The following is a 20812-nucleotide window of genomic DNA, read 5'->3' on the forward strand; positions in this document are numbered from 1 at the left end:
CCCGCCCCGCCGCCGCCGCCGCCGCCGCCGCCGCGCCCCCCGGAGCCGGCGGGCGGGTGGCGAGCGGCCTCTCCGACTGCTCTTCACAGCGGCCGTTAAAACCGCCGCCCTGCGCTGCCGCGCCCGCGGGGCGGAGTAGCGCTTAGAGAATTTCCTTAGAGAAATTAACGCCGTTAGTTCTGAAATCGAGAGTTTGTCTCTCGTCATCGTTTTTAGAGTAATAGGCTGCTGAAGCAAAGCACAAACGAGGCTGTAACTCGTTTTCTGCTGGTTTTACGCAGTTGCCGAAAAGCGGGTTGCGATACTTCCACAGCAGCGCGAATTTGAGTATCCCCTTCAGAGGAGACGGCCGCTCTCCCGGGGCTGCGTACAGCACCCGCGCTTCGGGTGACTGCAAAGTGCAGCGATAAGAATGTGATTTTATTTTTTACAGGATCTGTAAATATTACATGAACTTATTTCTCATCTTCCAAGAACAGTTCTCAGGGTATTTTTAATGCTGCTTGTGGTGCAGTTCCTCTGTGAGCGGTGTGCGTACGCCTCCCTCCCTGCCACCTCCCGACAAACTCTGCTTTCTCAGCAGCACGTGCGTCCCCTGATGAATTCGCGGCCGTACGTGCACAGCCMAGTTACCATGGCTTACGTTTCAAAGATAGCGCCTGAGTATCGTTTTCAGACAGCAGTCTTTTTGGTGACTGTGGTGGACCTTTCCAGTAAATTTTACAGGTATACATCTTTATATGCAACTAAAAATATTTCTATATTTTCAAAGCCCAAAACTCACCACAGAAGAGAGCTGCAAGGTCTTGCGCTGTCGTCCTTGTGGGCAAACAGTAACGCAGAGTCTTTGCGTGCCATGCACGCAATCAGCAAAGTCTCTTCACCAACCGGAACAGTGCGCTGGGCACTTGGATGGTTGGATGGGCTTGTAGTTAAGTAAATTAAGTTTCTGCAAATCCAGAAGCTTGACTTACAAAAATCAGTGGCTAGTCCCAAATTCTCCTTGCCTCTTAAAGCAACTGAGTATTATACAAAAGAAATTAAGCAGAACTAAGCGGTCTGACTTGTGCATRACAATGTCTTGCATAACCTCTGCTGTTGGGGATTGTTTCAACCCTACTACACCCAAAATGTGGCTCTCTGCAATCATAGAGGCAAAACAAGGTCTATGGGAAGAGATAATATCTTTTATTAGACCAACTGGGATAGTTGGTAAAAGTAGACAGGATTTCAAGCACATGGAAGATCCTTCTTCAGTTGGAATAGAGGAGTCTACTCTTCAAACAAAAAAATTCAAGGCTAAATACAAATTGTAACCAACTGCTCAGAGCTGAATTAGATAGGTATCCCATCACTTTTGAAGTAAAGTTCATTGTTTATTAAAGACTAGAAGAGATGTTACTAGGAGTCAACATGACATTTTACTTCATTAACTGCATGAAAAGCTAGATACATCCTAGGGAAAAAGGCAAGAGAGGCCATTTGTAACCTGTTCAACACAGAGACTGGCGGAGAAGTAAGAGAAATTGTGTGCAGTAAAACCAATAGAGTCTGTGGGGTCTGACAGCCAGTACACGTACATGTACCTACAAACTTTGCCATGTCTGCGCCCTGGGCCGTCGAAGCTGTATGTTATACTAGTACCGAACAGCTTTATACGCCTACCTGCACGAAGACAGCAGTCCAACGAATAACGTCAAGTAYGTTCACAAGCCTGTTGAGGCCTCTTGCAGAGGTGACCGTTTCAAGCGCTGAAGGTTTGCTTAAGAAACATGTTGATACAGACAGGACGTTTCACAGTCTTTGCTTTAGGGAGTCTCTGCRTGGTCCATAGTGCCTGGGACTACACAGCAGAAGACAGTCTGCTTAGAGGCAGCACAACGCAGGCGCTAAGCTCCTTCATTGTCAGAGTTTCTAGGAACACAGTATTTATATGCATGTACCCACAGGCTTTCCTGAATTCATTCTCTTTTGTTCTTACTATCTTTCAGACTGAATTCCCCCACCACAAGGGAATTATTGCTCAGTTGTGAAAAGACCACCACAGCTGTACCCCACGGTACACCCAGATACAGGTGCCCCACAGACATTTACACTTCTGTTCCCCGTTGAGGATGCGATGAGGTTGTAGACAAGCGTGGCGGAGCTATATGTAAAGGCTGACATACATATTATCAGCCCCATACCGTACCTGATGACATTCACTCAGAGCAGCCGCCGTGTCGCTGTGGCCTACGCTAACAGAAGTGCGGAAGCAGCACAATGATCAGTGTTGCTGCCTCACCCGTTCTTGCGCCAAGCAGGTCTTAGCAGGGGATCGGCTAGGGAAAGGCCCCTGCTCTGCCAGTGTGAACGCAGTGACGCCTGCAACAGAGTATACAAGTAGCATGCTTTGTGGTATTATTTATTTAGAAACTGTGAGTAACTACAGCCGTAGCGTTCTCATCTTTGCAATTCTGATAGTTTAACAAACTGGGAAAACATTAGCATATTTTTATTAAGGTACAAAATACACCCCATTGTTGCCTAACACATTTAAAAAACGTGAGAAAAGCTCTGTATGCTCTAAATCAGATTAAAAACTTTTCTGTATAAGGAATTGTGGCAATACTGTGTTTAGTAATAACAAAAGTTCTTTATCCATTGAAAAAGAAAAGACATGCTGGCAATCTGAACCTAGCAACAAAGAGTAAAGCAGTTATAAAAACCATCGTGTGATCCACATTAATTGAGTTTTGAATGTAGAAGAGCAAATCATATAAAACACATACAAACTAGGCAATATCAAACAACCTAAGGTTGATATTGTACACACCTGTATTAAAGTACACTGACTACTTAATTGTGAGGATTTAAAATAATTTCTTTTTTTTAAAGAGGTAACATTTGAAATGCAAATGGTTGAACTTTACACACAAAAAGTGGAAAAGAAAAAGAATCACTTTTGGAATGATACACAGATACAGGACATACTGGTTTTGGATTATGCATATCACCTTACAGCCTCTGATATTACCTCTGAACAACAAAAAAATTAAAAAGTGCCAACACTGTGAAAGGAAAGCAAAGTTACTAAGTCTGAGTGCATTAACCATTTCTGAGACAAAATTTGGGTTTGGGATTTTTTTTCCTTTTTTYCTGCATTTTTTAAAAAGGCAACAGCCTCACTGATGCAGGTTCAAGACAAAAACATGACAGTCAAGCTCATAAGGTACAAGTAAGTCCTATATAGGTTATGATTCTTTGGAAACTGCTTAATATAATGGAGTTTCTAATCCAGACTACTATCTTTTTTTTGGCTACTCCAAAAGTCTGTGGGAGTTTCCAGCTTATCATCAGTTGAAATCTGCTTTGCAATGGCCGAATAAATGCAAGTAAAATTTTAACTAACCTGGGATCTCCTTCATACGCATGCACATAGAAGTCACTGATTGTGCGATAACCTGTTTCACAGCAGCATATATATGAATCACAAATCATTATTAAACTGACCAGAACAACAGAAAATTTTCTCAGTCTTTGTATTTTCAGTCTGTTTCTTAAGTAGGGAGCTGCGACTGCATTGAAGTGACAGATTCTATAAGGGAAAGTTGACAAGCTATGATTAGCAGTATCTCAGAGAAGAACACGTGGATTTCTAAGACAAGCAGTATTAGAGCTACACTAACAGCATACTGAGAAAGGGGAGTAAATGTGTTTAAAGTTAGGATAATGAAATTCTGTTTAAAACAAACGAAAAATGCACCATACGAACGTAAGAATTGCAATGCTCGCTGTATCAGACCTTCCCTTATAGAAAATACGGCTGTGAGAGCAGCCTGTTTCTTAAGACTGGAGAGATTCACTGCATGTGTCTGACAAACGATTCCTTGTGAAGCAGATCTTGAGGAGCCAACTTAACTGTAGTGCTGGCTGAGGAAAATGATGGTATAGACCAATAAGCTCAATAAATAGACTGTTTTTCTTTAATAAGTTCAGAGTATAATTGTAGACTTACTTTGCATATATTTTAATTTAAAAAATAGACCGGGCAACTTAATTGATGACTTGCTTAAATGAAATCCAATCATGCTAGCAGCTTAAAGTGCTGGCTGATTCCAATTAATGCCCATACATAAAACAAACAGGTCTCAACTGATCATGCTGAAAAACCACCCCTGCAAAGACCTACGTATCACACAAGGTGCTTTTGATAACTTGGTTTTCTGAGCTTTAGAAAGAGAGTCTTTAAATATATTTTTCAAATAATTTTTCTTTGAGCCTTGTTTCATTCTTCCTCCTCCTCCTCCTCCTCCTCCTCCTCTCCTTCTTTTCCCATTGTTTCCACAAGGAGTTCTGCAGTGCATGTTGCTTCCCCAAGGCTATTAACAGCTTTGCAGGTGTATTTGGCATCATCGTCCCCACATACTTCAGAAATAGTCAAAGAACAGTTCCCATCCTCATCATAATCTATTTGGAAGTGCCGGGACTCCTTAACAGGCTGATCATCTTTGTACCAGATCACCTCAGGGTCAGGATAGCCTGCAACAGCGGAGAAAGAACAGCAATTGCAATAAATGAGTATCAACTTATCTGTGCTTATTTTACGCTCCAATTCTACGTCCAGGTATGCACATGCCAAAATGTTGACACACAAGTATTTCAATGAACTCTATTTAAAATAAATGCAGATGATGCAAGACTTTTTTTGCAGACTTTTACAGTTACCTGAACCGACTTCATTATGAACAGTAAAAATCAGAAGTTAACACTGAGGTACTCAGTAGGTAGCATGTTTCACTACTTTTTCGATGACTGCAGACAGCCCTTCCTACGCCTCAGACATCAGCGAGGAGGGGACTCTTAACAGTGTATTTGAGGCTTACCTTACAATGCAGCTTTTGTGGAACCTACAGTTCCCAACAGGGAAATTCAGAATTTCAGGGGTAAGGTGCTGTGCACTACAAATACAATTTACTGTCCTCCTTAGCCTGCTTTGTTGCGGATGTTCACGATCTTCCTCCTCCTAATCTGCTTGCTTACACCAGCCCATCCTGTATGGTGACTGTGGCACTCTCCCTTCCTATATGTCTTTATTAGGGTAAGTGAAGGGATCTAAGAAAACCATTTTGATTATGCATCTCAGTAGGGTTCCCGAGCCTTTTGTGAAGCAGACAGTTTTACTGTACTCGAGGCATCAAGGACAGGGCCCTGCATGCATGCTAGAGAACAGTCTCTTACGCAGCACTCTAGGCTGACAGAGCAAACTGAAGACAGCAAGTTCTGGACTGTGACAGAAGGACGGCTTCTTACTGAACTACAGTAAACTGCAGGAACCTCTAATACACACTGAACATTATAGTGATACATGGGAAAGTTTGGAAAATTGGCCATGGTACATCCATCTCTTTTATTCCATGCAGGATTTATACACATACACATACTCCTCACGCTGAGCATCCATCAGCAACAACAATGCATCCTCACATCTCCGCTGTGAGGTAGGAAACAGGCAGTGAAAGAGATTAGGAGCACAGAAAGAAACAAGCAAAAGATCTGTGAGGCTGCTCCAATTTTCTTAAGATTAGAAAAACTATTTAACTCATAATCCATACATTCTGGCACATACTCTATCCATTTTAACAGCTCTTCTCTTCCTAATTTCTCATTTTCATTAACAGCCGCAATACAGAAACCTCGATGTCACTGCAGTAGAAATGCCACCAGTCTTGGCCTTTAGTTTATTAGGCTGACAAAGCCTGCTCCTTTAGTGTCTTCTCATGGAGTTATTCTTTCGATCTACATACTCGAGTCTGAGTTTTCTTTTTTGAGCTTTTAAGTTTTTTTWAAAAAAAGAACCCACAGTATTTTCTAGATGTGAATTTTGTAACCAGCACAATGCATATTATCATTACTTCTGCAAACACCCTGCTAGGGACTTTGCCTTTAACACAATATATCGCTGCATGGCCGGAGTCCCCTAAAACTCATCTGCCGTTTCAGACAAGTGACGCCCTGCTTATTCACAGTTTCTGGTTAGCAGTCTCTAAGGGTATATTTCTGCAACTTATGGTATTACATTGCATCTTGGTTTTATTGTTTCTATCCTCAAAAATCACGTTATTGTTCTTTCTCAGTATCCTGAATTAGTGACTCACACATTTCCTTTTGGAGATTACTGGTCTATGACAAGCACAGAACAAGCTGATGCAGCTCCAAACAGCTTATTTTATTGCAACACATTCATGCTGTGTCATGCAGATATTGGTAAAGCAGAATGGCACCTGCACAGCAGTAGTACAGAAAAACCTCAGGTGAACAACAGCACAATGCAGAAAGCTGGCAGGAAAGGAAAGAAAGAATAGTGAAGATATGCTTATTTAGTGTACCTTCAATTTTGCAGTCAAATCTAGCAGCGCTTCCTTCCACAACTTCTATGTCAAGGATTGTTTTAGTAAAGTATGGCTTTACATGGGGCTTTTCCTCAGCCACCTCTTCAAGGAAAGCATCTGGCAAGAGTGAAAAGGTAGTTAACTACTTTACAAAGGAAGTTCTCAAAATATGAGTTTCAATTTTTAACCAATATGTAATGAAACATCTTTTGCTTTTTAATAGAACAGTGAGGATGTTAGCTGCTTAGTTTTGTGCCAGTCTTTCACAGTTGGACAAAGATTCAGACAATAAATAGAATTAAATCAACATACAGGCCACCACGCTACAAATATTATTTTTTCCTTGACCTTTTTTATAATCAAACCTAGACTTTTCCTAGGCAGAGGGGCAACCCTCCGGTTCAACTTGGATCAGGCCCATAGTCTTATGTGGCTATGTCAAAATGACTAGCCTGATTTTCAGAGGGGCCAAGCATCTGCGCCCGATTGTTATACACTACAAATCCACATAAATCCGGATTTAGGGCAATAACTGTAGACACCTGGTTTGTTTTATTTGGTTTCTAAATGCTCCCCTCTGAGGAGCATGGTTAGCACATAGCACATGTCTTGGAGATGGCAAATACTATTAATTTATTGCTTCAGTATTTGCAAGAGAAGGAAATACATTACTGCAATCTTTGTATGAACATGCATTCTCAGATTGATATAAAATGCAGCCGACAAATCTGCCTTAATTCCTTGGACAGAAAGTGAACGTTTTACCACCAGTACTTAAAATGGGACATTTTGAGTAGCAGAGCAACACAACAACAGTGACTTTTTGATCTTTGAAAAAGAAAACAGGAGAGAGAGAGCAGGAATAACAAACTCGACTGGTTTCTAAGCATTTTGCTAAAAGGTTTAGTAGGATTCCGAGCATAGGTAAAAATGTGGTGCCCCAAAGCTCCTTACCTTCGTTCTCTACTTTGTCTGTGTTTATAGGGCTGGTAGGCGAGCTCCCGGAGGCCTTCCTCCCGCTCATACCGGAAATCATTGCCATGGACGACAATCTTCCTATTGCTCGAACGGCATGGCCTGTTTTCTGAAACGTAACACAAGGGCTCCTGGTCAGTCCAATCCAAAAGGCATGTGATTTTCCGTAACAACGGTACTACAATTACTTAGGATCTCAGCAAACCTCACTGAAATTCGTGGACAAACTACTTCATATATAGCTGTGTTGTTCTAGCAGAGACAGACCAGACTGGCTTGAATTACCAAATTTAGTTGCAGATATGAACTTCCTCTGATGAACTCATACCTAAATGAATGTCTCTGTTAGCTGAGGATAAAATGCGCTGCATGAGGAGAGCCAGCAAAAAAGCTATGTACCATTTAAGTGGAACTTAACTCTGGTGGTAAACGGATCTCTGAACAGCTTTATGGGCTGGACTGAGTTTCATCRAGAATGAATAACCAGTTAATACAAAATGAATGAGAAACCACCATCTGCACGATAAAAACAAGTCTCTGACAAGCTTGAGAATCAACCGCCAGGATACTAAAATACGTTCAGACTATTTCCCCTCTAGTACAGACACTTGTATCTCTGTACAGCTTGCATGAGCACCTAAGAAACACRTGAAATAGAACAAAAGGCAAATTATAAGTTAGATTTATCTAACTCAGTATTTTTTCTAGGCTTATGTAAAGGCTGGATCCAGGATATTATACATCCGCTACTCTAGCTATCAGAATGGCACAGATGGAGCTGTTACATCAATTCTAAATTTAAGAAAAAAGAAGATATGGAGACTAAATATTTCCAAGAAAATTATTAAACTAGTCTGACTGAAACCATGAGAAGCTTGATGCTCCAAGAGGACAGGAACTACTAGCTTAGAAACTACCACAAAATGAAGGTATCTTTACAGAGGCCACACTGATTGGCATTTACCTAGCTGTTCAACTTGGGTAAGGATGTCAGAATCCCTTGGCCTCAGCAGCGTGCAGAGGGCAGGGAGGACACAGTAGCATACCGGGAAAAGCCCCTAAAAGAACAGGAAAATCTGTACTTGAGCTCATACATCGTTTAGTAGCCTGAAATGGAATGTGTTTATGCAACCACAGACCGTCCTCCTGCTCACCCACACAAACCAAACGTGCTTTACTACCTTCACATACGAGCCACGCTGGAGTTTTCACTAGCAGTAGAAACTACCTGGTGTGGAATGTTTCTTGGAATCACAAACATCAGAAATAAAAAGATTTATTAGGATAACTAGCCCAATTCCATGTCCTCTTCATTACCTGCCATTTTCTTCTGGCCATATATTTCTTCATCCTCTCTTTGGAAAGTTTTTTGGCTTCCATGTTTTTGGTGTCTTTTTGCAGCCAAGGATGCTGAAGACATTGAGTACAATCTAAGCGACTCCTGTTTTTATATAAAAAGGCTAGTCAGAGTTGCCAATAATGATGATAGAACCTAGCTGCTTTTACATTACTTCCATTTCTCTTTTTTGAGAGCTGATTCTGTGTGTTTTATATTTAGCAACATAGATCATATGGCACTGCCATCCTAGCCACGCATACTCCACAAACTCATTTTCACAATTTGTGAAGTTTTTTTGAGGGTAAGCTGTGCATTTTTAAGTGTTAATAAAACATTATAAAATAAAGCATGAAAAGCCATATGTTTCAGTCATGAAATATATACAACAGAGCTACGATGGCTATGATTCAGTTTCTTCGTTATGACTAGAATCCTGTCTCAGATCTCCTTTCCTCTACTCATAGAAATTTTCCCTTTTCTACTGCTTAATACCCGTCTTCCCCACAACACTAAACATTTAACAAAACAGAAGTATCCAAATACATCTCCAGCGAAACCATGCCAATACTTCACTTTGTTCATGATATATGTATAAATAACCCTCTGTCTTCTGTCTTTCTGATTGTAAACTCCTTGGAAAAAGAACATTTTCTTTCCTTGGCTCATCCAGAGTCTGCTGTAAACAGGGCTTCCAACTCTGATTTTTTTTTTTCTTGCCAAACCACTAGATTTATAAGAAAGCGATCCACTGAGGGGTACCACATTTAAAAAATAAATCTAGCTAAATTGCAACCCATTCGGATCAACACAGTGCATTTTGTGCAGGAATCATTAGTTCTTATGTGTGGTCACACTACAGTAAAGATAAGAACAGTCACACAGGCCTCAGGTTGCACCTTGCCTGAGGAAAAGGAAAAGAAGAGTGAGCAGGCATTTAAATGGAAGTGCTCCGGTCGGACCCTGTACTGTCACATAAATGCTAGCTGCACGCAAAGACAGATGGGCACAGAGAGCTCCTTAGGAAGTACAGCCAGAAGTGCCTGCCTCGAGGCAGAGATTCAGAATGGGGAAACAAGAATGGCAAGCTCAGATAAATACAAACGTAAAGACTGTAGCAAGTCCAACAGCTTTACTTCATGTCTTTCTTTAGTAGATTGCTGATAAAGTCCTTGGCATCATCAGAGATTTCATCAAAAGCCTCATCATCGAAGTCCCACGTTGCTGAGGTAACATTGGCTAAGGTTTCGTTGTCGTTGTCTCCCATGAAAGGAGAAAGTCCACTGACCCTGGGGATAAAGCAGAGGGACAGCCACAAAATAACGTGTCATTGTGCAAATGATCAGAGGAAGAAATCAAGAATCTCTTCTGCCTTGAGACTTCAAGAGCAGAAGCTCTCTGATATTTCAGCAACAACAACAAAAACTAAAAACAATTTACAGATAGTCATATGGGAAGGAAACTAGAATTTTGACTGCAAAGATGAACGGAAAAGTTTTGTTCTCTTTCTTCATAGCAAATTCAGCAGAATAGCTTTTTTTGGGTGCATTCAGAGTGACTTTGCCACCTTTAGTGTCAAAACCAGTTTTCTGTACGTTTTATTCCATTTACCTCTGCAGAAGTAGCCTAGAAGAAGGAKGCATCGTGAAACTGTGAAATTCACAGGCCTGTTTTGTAAACAGAAACAACAGCAAAACTCCAATCACAGGACCAGATAAAACAGTGCTACATCACTGCAGGCTGTAGAGTTATGCAGATGCATCCAAAAGTGTAACGCGATCTTCATGTTCTCAGTCAGTCATGATGACGCATGAAATGCAAACAGTACTTTTTTATAACCTAAGTTGAGCTTGCAAGGCTCTGCACTCTATGCAAGTGAAAAATCACCAGTGAATGGCAACCACAGAACATCAAGATACCATTTTGCAGAGTGTCTTTCCCAAGTTTAGCTTTATCCTTTATTATACTGTACTTACGTGCATCCAGATATTTTTGATATCTGTATCTATCACTCTGTCAGTAAAAGTATTCAGGCGAAAGGCTGGCTTATATTTTGGAACCACAAGTTACGGCTCTTCTTTCTGGCATCCAATTTACACAGTAAACTATCCCGAATGAAATTTTACAGACTTGATTTTCTTTCCCTCTACTCCAGTCATGTTAACCACTCTCTTAAACAGCCAGTTTAAGAGACAGGCAGCACATGTGTTTAAATGTGGATATAGTGATGATACACAAGACAAAGATTTTTTTCGCCTCAGGGAGGAAGAGAGAAATCAGAACAGGATGTGTTTGCTCTCTTACTTTGAACTATATGGGATACATTCAAATACAACAGTCAAGAGTGCCTTTATAAATGTGTAAAACGGCATAAACCTAATTATGAACTTACAGGCATGAGTTACAGAAAGCTGAAAGATTAACATACAGAGCAGTGCTCACGTAAAGCAACACCCTACGCCAGCGTTAACAGGTCTCGGTCTTTTACATTTCCTGGAAGAGGCAAGTTTTCTGCCCGACAGCACAGACAGTGGCAGCCACTGGACAACGAGAGAGAACCTGCTCTGCAGATTCTTACACACAGCAGCCAGCAGGCCAGGTAAGTTGTTGCAGCAAAAATCTCTGTCCTGGAATCTGCAAAGCCAATTCTTGCAGGGCCTTAAATCTATCCTCACTCAAATATTTATGCATAGGAGTATTTATAACATCATCATCTTCCTCCATAACATTTTAAAAGGTGAAAAAATCTCATCCAGATTGCTATTCTAAGTTTGGACCCAGATACTCATTTTTAAGTTGTATTTTTTTGACTATGTTGTAAGTAAAATAATCTCCCAACCAATTCAGCAGCTTGCAGGGGCTCATGTTTTATACAAACTAGGAGTTTGTAAAGTATTTCTTCAGTTCATTGTCAATAGAAGAGACGCATGTCTTTCTCCTTCCAGTTAAGCTCCTAGAGGAAATACTGAGGCAGCCAGAGCAAGAACAATCCATTTCTCTCAGCACTTGATTGAAGTATGCCAAATGTGACCTCTGCATAGTATTACCACAAATAGTATTGTACAGCTCTTGTGCTACATTAGATAATAGTTTGGCCTATCTCCAGAGATTAAGGCTCTCTCCTGCTAGTTTGACAGCTCACTTTGCTGGCTAGAAAGACTGCTACAGATACAGAGATGCTGCTTCACGTGGAAACACCACTGCCTATGCTCCACAGTGACATTTCAGAGGCAATGCTGATAAAAAAAGGACATCAAGCTTTTTAGGGTAAGGGATATTGCATGTCACACACAGCTTTTGAAGTATGAGGGTAAAAAGGAAGGAGATCAGGGAAGAAAAAGGCTGGTTGTTTTGGTTTGTATTTTTTCTAAAGAACTGGATGACAGGATTGTCTAATAAAATCTTAAGTGCTGTCCTAAATATCCTCTGTATTTGGTAAATTATTAAATTAGGACCAGTTAAGTTCCGTGCATTTTGTCATTTCCAAACACCAATCAAAGGTTTCAACAAGAGTATTTTTGGATTTCCTAATGTGCTGTTGCAAATTTGTAAAGCTAAAATAATTGTCGTCTTCTCCCACAGTTTTTTACTGTGAACCCATGGCTTTGTTATGGAAATACTTCTAAGGAGAACTAGATCTTTGTCTATAGAAACAAAACACCAGCATCTCATGTAGGTTATACTGCAAAGTTCTTATCTTTATCAGAGATCTCACTGGCCTAGGTCTTGCATGTTCTTTCCCTAATAGCCTTTTAAAGTAATAATGGCCCAGCATCTCTTTTGACAGATTATGGAAACAATTTCATTTTGGAATGCTGAAGCTAAGTGATAAAGAGGAGCTACCGCTCCAGAAAATTAATATTGAGCTTATACTATGCAGTTACTATTAGACAAGCAGCAAGTTGTTTACTGAAAACATTTTTCCAGCTACTTAACCAGGCATCTTCCTGGCATGTTAAGCACCACTTGTTTAGAAAGTCTTTCACAGTTTCCACTTCTACATAAAGAGGAAAGATATTTCATCCTCTAGACGATGGTCAACATTTATTGTCTGTTTTAACAAAGCCCTGAGTGCAGATTTAGAAATGTTAAGATCAGAAAGGGTCTGTGTGGTCATCAGGTCTGACTGCCTATATTTCACTTGGCAATCTTTGCATTAAAACCGTCACTAATCCCGGAGAGACGAATGTGCTCCGTGCCTCCAAAAGCCAGACTGAGCATTCCTCTGCAAGCTGTGTTTGCAGCAGCAACTGATCGGGTCTGGTGACACTGAGCTCCTCCTCAGTCCCCTGCATTGTATAAGCAGTGAAAAAAGTGACAAATCTCACTTGGAAGAGTACCTCTGTCTGACTAAACCTGTGCAAGTCATGTGAAATAAGYCCATTTAGGCAGAGATGGTAACACCTGCATCCCGGAGATCAGGTAGTAATTTAATTCTTTTACAAGTGAAATTAAATAAATAGTATCCACATGACATGTACCCACATGACAGAACAACCTCCTCCTTAGGTGAGAGCTGTCTGACTCCCACACTGGCAGCCTCAAGGAAGGAACAGCCCATGGGGGTCCCCACACAGGAATACAGCTTGTCCTGGAGCAAGGGCTCACTCTGCTCTTGCCCTTGTTTTACATGCTCAGTGAATGAARATCACACCTGGTCACTGCCAGTGACCACATAATTCATTTCCTTTTGAGTAATACAATCATGACATTAAAGAGCTCTCATTTTCTGTACTGAAAGAGCAAGGAGCGTGTTCTCATCTTTGTATTAGCGATGCTTACATTTTTATACCACGTGGAGTCAAGTTTAAACCAGCAACCCGAGTCCCTTGCCAATCCAGACTGCCAAACAAGGGAGCCACAACAGCAATGATAAACCACAACAGACAGAAAGAAAAAGGAACGTTTGAAGAATCAGGTGAGTGGTAGTACTAGGAAGGTGCGGAGAAGAGAGGCCACAGCATGGTGAAATAAAATGCACCAGAAATCCAGCCTACGCTGTAGCATAGCAAAAAAATGACTCTAGAAAGCTGCACATGCAACTGATAAAGGAGAAGTCATCAAAAGTAAGTGGAGCTGAGAAGCAATAGCAAATTCCTCACTTACATTAGTCAGATGCTAAGGTGATAGAAGGAAAAGTGCTATCTAGTTTCAATACAAGTGTGCACACAGCAGAAATCTTACACTGAAATTTGGTCTGAAATAAAAACAGAAATTAGAAATTGTTACAGACTAGCAAATATTAGAAACCTAGACTATCCAAAAGGATCATCAGAAAAGGACTAGAAACAGAAAAAGCAACGAAGAAATTGAGCAATGCCCACAGGAATAAACGGGACAGGAAGAGCTGGAAAGAATTCAGGAGGTTTAACCTTCATTAGATAGAGGTTATTGTAAATGCAGAAGGAGACACTGAGATAGACATAAATGGTGAGGAAACACACAAGCCTGATTTCTATGGCCTCTTACTTCAAAGGCCATAGATCAACTTAAGTATGTGGGGCAATATTGCAATGCAGAACAGGACAGAGAGCAAGATGAAAGTGGAAGATAAAAACACTGAGGTGGAGAATACAAAGAGAGAAATTCAAAGAATGAAGACTGATAAAGAGGCAGGACTGGATGAATTATCTGGAAAGCTTAGAAGGATTTAACATGTGCAGTTTAGAAATGCAGGAGCCGYGGGATGGAATTAAGTCAATCATGCTGTAAGGAAGAGAGACGCAACRTCCCAAGAGAGACTGCAGTGTCTGTACTTCTGCCTGCAAGGCAGAATGCTGAGAGAGGGATTTTGCTGCAGGGTTTTGGGGGAGTGAGGTCACCCTATTTCCTACTGGAGTTTGCATCCCACCCATCTATTCTTCTGCAAGGAATRCTCCTCACCCACAGAGATCACTTCAGCAGCTCTCTGCTGAAGTCGTTTTGCATTTGATGTTGCACAGGACGTAATGGAGACACAGTCTTTGTCTAGACAGGTTACAAATCTCTCAACTCTCTTAAATCCTACCACGAAAAATGTATTATGTCAAGKCACACAACAGCACGGCCTTCCCGCTTCGGTTACAGCGTGTGATGGGCGCAGCCACTTTGTGCCCTGAAGTGCCTGCAGTAGGCCTGTCCCTAACTCTGGAGCCACTACAGTGCTCCCCTCTCCTCCACTGGCCCCACTCATCGAGCTGGGGGAGAGGGGATGCAAACRCAAGATTTTCACTGTGTTTGGGTAATACCTGTTTCCCCTCATGAGGTTTTAAATGAGCTTAAAGACACCTTAGCAAACAAGTCATTTCATAATATATTTTGCAAGGCATATGAGGTGATCTGAATCAAATGAAACACCCCCTCAGCCCCATCAGCTGAATATTGCAGGAACCAAATATTTTAAACTTTAAAATCTTGTTTCTAGCTGCACGGAGAAACCCCGAGGAAGCAGCTCTGCCACCACCTGCAGCCTGATCTTTGGCAAATCATTTCACCTTTTCTGCACCCACTCCCTTTGCTTTGCCTACTCAGATGGGGACGGTGTTATCCTGTGCACACCATAAAGGAGCAGCAATCCTGGCTGCAGGCCTTAGGAACACATGCAAACTACCGTCACTGATTTTTGCCTTTTTTGTCTGACGTTTCTCACAGGAAATGGCCTGCCTGTACTGCAAACGCACAGAAACTCATGAAATACTTTGATGACGAATGACAGCAAAAGACGTTAAAACTCGCCAAATGTGCAAATTACCCACTGTGGAGGCTAACATTTTGTTCCTCATGGTGTAAAAGGCCTCTAGGGGGCAATGCTGCATTGATTTAACTAGTGATTTTTCCACTAGCAGTGCAGCAGTCTGATCTGGGAGCTCTAACACTCAAAGCGCTTTGTAGCTTGGGAGGCCTCAGAAGCTAAAAAGGTAAATGAATTCATCTTCTGAGCACTGCATGTGTGGTCTAAATTATGTGAACTACAGAATGGCCCAAATGAGCTTTCAAGATCTAGAAAAAAATGTTGGAAGAGAATGGAAAATAAAGGTCCTGTAAATAAACTGGCAGAACAAAGTGATCTTGAAGAGTGTAGCACACTTCACATACGAAAATAGAGTGAAACAGAAGATAGCAGAAATATTCAGATTTTCAGAGTCTTTGCTGGGAGTAAGAGAATCGATGTGGCAGCTCTTGCACAGGACAAGGGGTTGCTTGCAAATGAGGTTGCTTAGTTTGGAAATTAGAAGAGAACAACTGTAAGCTGACATGGTAAGGAGAATCATTCAGAAAGATTGAGTAAAAACTGGGCAAACAAATGCGCATTGCTAGGTGTCAAGGAAGAGGGTTTCCGTGGAGGAAGGAGTTCTTTTAAAAACCAAAGTATTGGCAAAAGTCTTTCACAAGAATGCATGAAAAGGAGATCTGCCATTTACTTAAGATAGAAACTGCAGTGAGGGAAAAAGAACCACGTTCCAAACTGAATCTCTCTTTTCGTATGTTGCATATTGCATCAAATTTGTAAAGCCACAGTTGGAAGACCTCTGGTTGTTCTAGGCATGGGAGCTGGGAGATCCTATTCCCATATGCCTTTCTCTAGATTCACTGAAGTTCACGATCACATATGATTAAATCACATGCAGAGCCATATAGAGGAGCTGCAACCAACTGTGCTCTAAAATATTTACATCATGTTGGTCCATTTTGCTTATAAAAGGTGTTTATCCAGTGGCAYGTGCTTCGTAATAAATTAAAATGCACTGCAAATAGACACGACAATGCTGGGATATCTTCTTTTCTGCAGGGGGTATTACCTGGAGAGTAAAACCCCAAAATTTCACAAAGATTTTTTCTCTTGGGAATAAAAAGATGGAAGATTCAGTGCACATCTAATATTTCCCTTAAACAGCTGAAAAGGAAAAATAGTTTGAAGTTAATAATAAAATATTGGCACATTGTCTTCTTAAGCGAATTGAAGTTCTGCTGGTCTGTGATGCAAGATGTACAACACAAAATGGTTGAATGGTTGAAAGCTGCTAATTCTGCAGTTTATCAGTCAGATCCTTCAGAGAACAGTTTTCTTCAGCTGGGGCCAAACAGATTTATTTTTATTAAACATCCTTGAGTTTCTAATTACAACAGAAAAGATCTGAAAGTTTTAGAATACCCAGACGTTTATGGAAATTTCGTATGTTAAGGAACTGTCAGAATTTGAGTCAAGATTAGCAAAGGTACTTACAAAATATAGCAGATAACTCCTATACTCCACATATCTGTTTCATATCCAATAGGTTCGTAATTTATAACCTCTGGAGCCACAAACTCAGGTGTCCCAAAGAGAACTTTCAGAGAACCTGCATTTTCTGTGAAGAATGAAAGAGAAAACCATTACCTGCTGCACACAGATTTTCAAAAGTAGTTATTCTCCAGTAAGAGCAAAACCAATTTTGCACTCATATTTGTAATTTAGTTAAAGAACCATATCAGAAAGATAAACAACATCTAAACTGCTAATTTCTCAGCTGATACATGAATAGCATTAAAGAATTATTTATAAAGCATCCTCAAGGACACAGCACTTGATATAGTAAAGAAGGTTCTCATTCCAAGGAGGTGCAGCAAGACCAGATCTTGTTGCAAGAAAGATGATAGCTTTAACTTGAATGTCCTAAAGTGCACGAGTGTTTGAGCCTTCATCACTTTAGCAATTGCACAAGAGGATTTCAGGATTCCAGAGTCAGAAAGGAGTTGAAGGAATTTTTTAATCAAAAAATTATTTTCTATCAAAGTACAGAGAGCTGTACTCAATGGTAAAGCAACATCACTGTGTATAGCTCTACCTTGTCAGGAAGCCTGGGTCTGAGCCTCCTCTCAAAACCAGGCTTGACTACGAGCATATGATCAGTTGCTCTGCAGCTCTAGAGCGGTGAAGAAAGGGAGACCACGAACCCTTAGTCATCTGCTGCCAGTCCCAACTCTCACTCCGCTGGTTGGTAGCACAGGYGTCCCACACCGGGCTCTTCTCAAGCGCAATGCGGATGCTTTTAAACTGAGCTATAGCCAAGCTGCTAMTAGCAATATGCACTGAAAGAATGAGGTCACGGGACACGTTAACCGTCTCCGTGTCCTTCATGTACTGATCCACCAGTATTGCTCTACTGGAAAATCCTACAGTACAGCAGCGAGGAAGGTAGAGGAACAAATTATACAGAGCCCAATACTGTAACTTTTTGCTACCAGTGTGCAACTATCAGTGACAGTCAGATACATCCAACTTCTGGTGATAGTGAGAAACACAACACAAGTCATTAGATAGAAATTATTAGGCAAATATCAATGGGCTCATTTTCATTGATGCTCATTCTAAATAGGCTGGGATGAAAAGAAAGTCAAGAAGAAGGAAGTAAACTACAAGTAGTAAGAAGAACAGATTAGGGGTTGGGGGAAAAAACAAATTTTAATAAAAATTTGTATTATATGAATATAAAAATGTCAGGAGATAAAACATTTCTGACTTGAAACAGGTGTGGATTTAGGTTGAGAAACTCTCATCCAGTCTGTACCTCTGCCTGAACAATTTGTACTAAGCAAGACCCAACACATTATGTTTACTCTTGTGCAACAGTAGCATCCAGATTAAACACAGAAAAAGGACATAATGAGACACCATCCCTGCCCCAAAGGAGATTACTATCTAAACTAAATAGGCATGAATGGGAAGAAAGAAACAAGGTAACAGATTCCAAGGCTGCTCCTGTTAAGGTAACCACATGTGCAGAGATTTGTAGCTCTATAATGAAGAAGAAAGCCAAACAAATAAAAGTGCAGGTGAAATAATTGTTTCAAGAAGACTACAATAAAAGTTACCTCACCAGAAAACTGAATAACTACAGAGTACTTTACTGGAACTTCCCATCATCACATTTTGCAACACTAAAACTGCTCTAAATACTGACTGTGCACCCACAGTTACCTCCACTGAAAGCTGCTACATTACTTCATAAAATCTAATCACACACTGAAGTCAGTACTCTTTTGGGGTATTCATAACCCCAATTTACTAAATGAAAATTAAAGGATACACGGGATTAACAACCTGTTTAAGAATTGAAAGCATTTTTGCGGCAACTTCTAGGCACTACCACAAGGAATTCACTCCTAGTTGTGCCAGTTTCCCATCTTAAGTGCTCAGAAACCCTTTTTGCTCTGCTCAGACATGGTGAGAGTAAATGAATTCAGGAAATCACATCTTCACATGTTCTCCCTCCTCCCAGAGACCCTGCCATGCAAAGAGTGCCCCTTTCTTGGGAGGGAAACACAGAGGAGCACCTGAGAGTGGCCCCAGGAAATCACCTACTTCCCAGGCAAGTTCACTAACATCAAGATCCCTCCTGACACATGTCTGAGTAGGCCTAAAAAATCTCATTCAAAAGGTGTTCCAAAATATCTCTACATAAATGTAATCAGAGCTTTCTTAGCCCAGAAGTTAGGAGGCTTTTCTTAATATTCAACCTAAACTGACTTAGCTAAACATAACGCCAATGTCTTTGCTACAGTGGCAATGAGGCGTGACACTCTCCCTTTTGAAAGCACCAGCAGGAACACCTGAGGTCCCGTCTTTTCATCTGTCTTCTTTCTAAGCTCAACATCTACATTTTTTTTCAAACTGTCTTTATGAAAAGCTACTTAAATTTGTCACAAAAGACCTGTTTTCTAAGAGCTTCATCATGATCTTCTGAATCTGAGGCACAGATTTTCACATCCAATTTTGGAGGCTTTTCTGTGCACTGTATAAACTACCATGAACCACTGTGTGTGCCAAAGGCTGGGGTATGAAATGTGCTATCCATAGGTCACAGAAATGTTTTTTCAAAACATAGCATTTCAGTGCAAGCATACAGTGTAGAAGAACTGATACAGCATTTTCTGTGTATAAAAGAAAAAAAAAATAAAGTATTTTTTCTACTTTTCTACGGAATAGTATGTCATTTCTTTCCCCAGATGTTTACAAGCTTCATACACAAATAGGATCTATGTTTGGATACCACTCAGTTCAGACAGAAGGCTGACAGAAGCTAGCTGGAAACTGCTGCTGTCACTGTGTATAATCCACTGATTAAAAAAAAAAATCTTTACAGTACTCAAAAAACATTCCCTTTTCTCTTCAAGAAGTTTATCTTAAACAATTTTCTACATGTGTTCCTCAGCACACCAAAAAAGGTCAGGAAAATATCCCACTGCAGCTTTGGTATTTCCTGACAAAATAACAGAACTAATTAACTGCAGAAATTGACTGCAGAAAGAGCTGATCTTAATTTCTTTAAAATGGATCCCTTTAGCAGCCCCTCGGTTCAGTATAGTCTGTTGAATCAAGGTCAGGTCCATAGTATGAGGGCTCCTAATCCCACATCTATCAAAGCCAAAGGGAATCTGACGGTCAGTTATAAAGTAACAAGGCATCGATGGCAGAGGAACATGCTCTCAGTATGTCGCCTATGGTAACTGGCAAGATCAGAGCACTTAGTAAAAATTGTTTTTGACAATTTAACATTTTTTTTACAAGGAAATGAGACAGTAAAAATTGTCTTCTGATTTTGGCACATCCAGTCAATGGTTAGGAACGTCTCAGTGATTAACACAGAGTTTTTGCTTTTTGCGCACAGGCCAGGAGGGCACCTTCTCCTCCTCGGGAAGCGCCACGCTCTGAGGTGCCCACAATGCCGGGCTGCTGTTAGAGCCTCGTTTCTTTTCAGAGACAAAAAAAAAAAGCAGCAAGTACCTAGAGTGTAACTTTGCAAGAATGAGCACTGTATTAAGCCAAGTAAGTGTAGAGCAATGTAAAATCAAGATCAGCTTCACTGCCCAYAGCTCTCATCCTTCCACACAAGAGGAGTTACAGAGAGATTTACTAGCTACGACATGCCTCTAGCAGTTCACAGGCTGTTGTCAGCAGTGCAGAATACACAGTAACACCCACTGCATTAACAGAAAAATGGAACACCTAATTGATACAAACCGGCTGTTGAAAATAGGATCTTGCTTTTGCTAAATATGGTTTAATTGTGATTTGAAGGTAAGAAGGTAGCTGAAAAAATTTCTATAAAAATGCCATTCTGTGGTTCCTTGTGTGTTCTAGCTTGTTGATAAAATCTGCTCACTTCAGCAG

At 40.8% G+C, this 20812-nt stretch overlaps 1 protein-coding gene across 2 annotated transcripts in view; it reads right to left on the bottom strand.

Moving 5' to 3' along the window:
- Nucleotides 1-2388: 2388 nt before the first annotated feature.
- MYLK (myosin light chain kinase) overlaps nt 2389-20812 on the bottom strand; it is a 216959-nt gene continuing 198535 nt past the window's right edge. For both annotated transcript variants that reach the window (XM_085311026.1, XM_085311027.1), the window contains 6 exons: nt 16886-17009; nt 9819-9971; nt 8664-8787; nt 7326-7455; nt 6369-6488; nt 2389-4521 (listed from right to left, as the gene is read on the bottom strand). In XM_085311026.1, coding sequence (XP_085167152.1) covers nt 4268-4521; nt 6369-6488; nt 7326-7455; nt 8664-8787; nt 9819-9971; nt 16886-17009 — 905 coding nt within the window. In that variant the 3' untranslated portion in view covers nt 2389-4267. The remainder of the gene's footprint in view (nt 4522-6368; nt 6489-7325; nt 7456-8663; nt 8788-9818; nt 9972-16885; nt 17010-20812) is intronic.

Source organism: Rhea americana, unplaced genomic scaffold (genome assembly GCF_003343005.1).
Source record: "Rhea americana isolate MKP2758 unplaced genomic scaffold, rheAme1 scaffold_33, whole genome shotgun sequence".
In the NCBI taxonomy this organism is placed as follows: Eukaryota; Metazoa; Chordata; class Aves; order Rheiformes; family Rheidae; genus Rhea; species Rhea americana.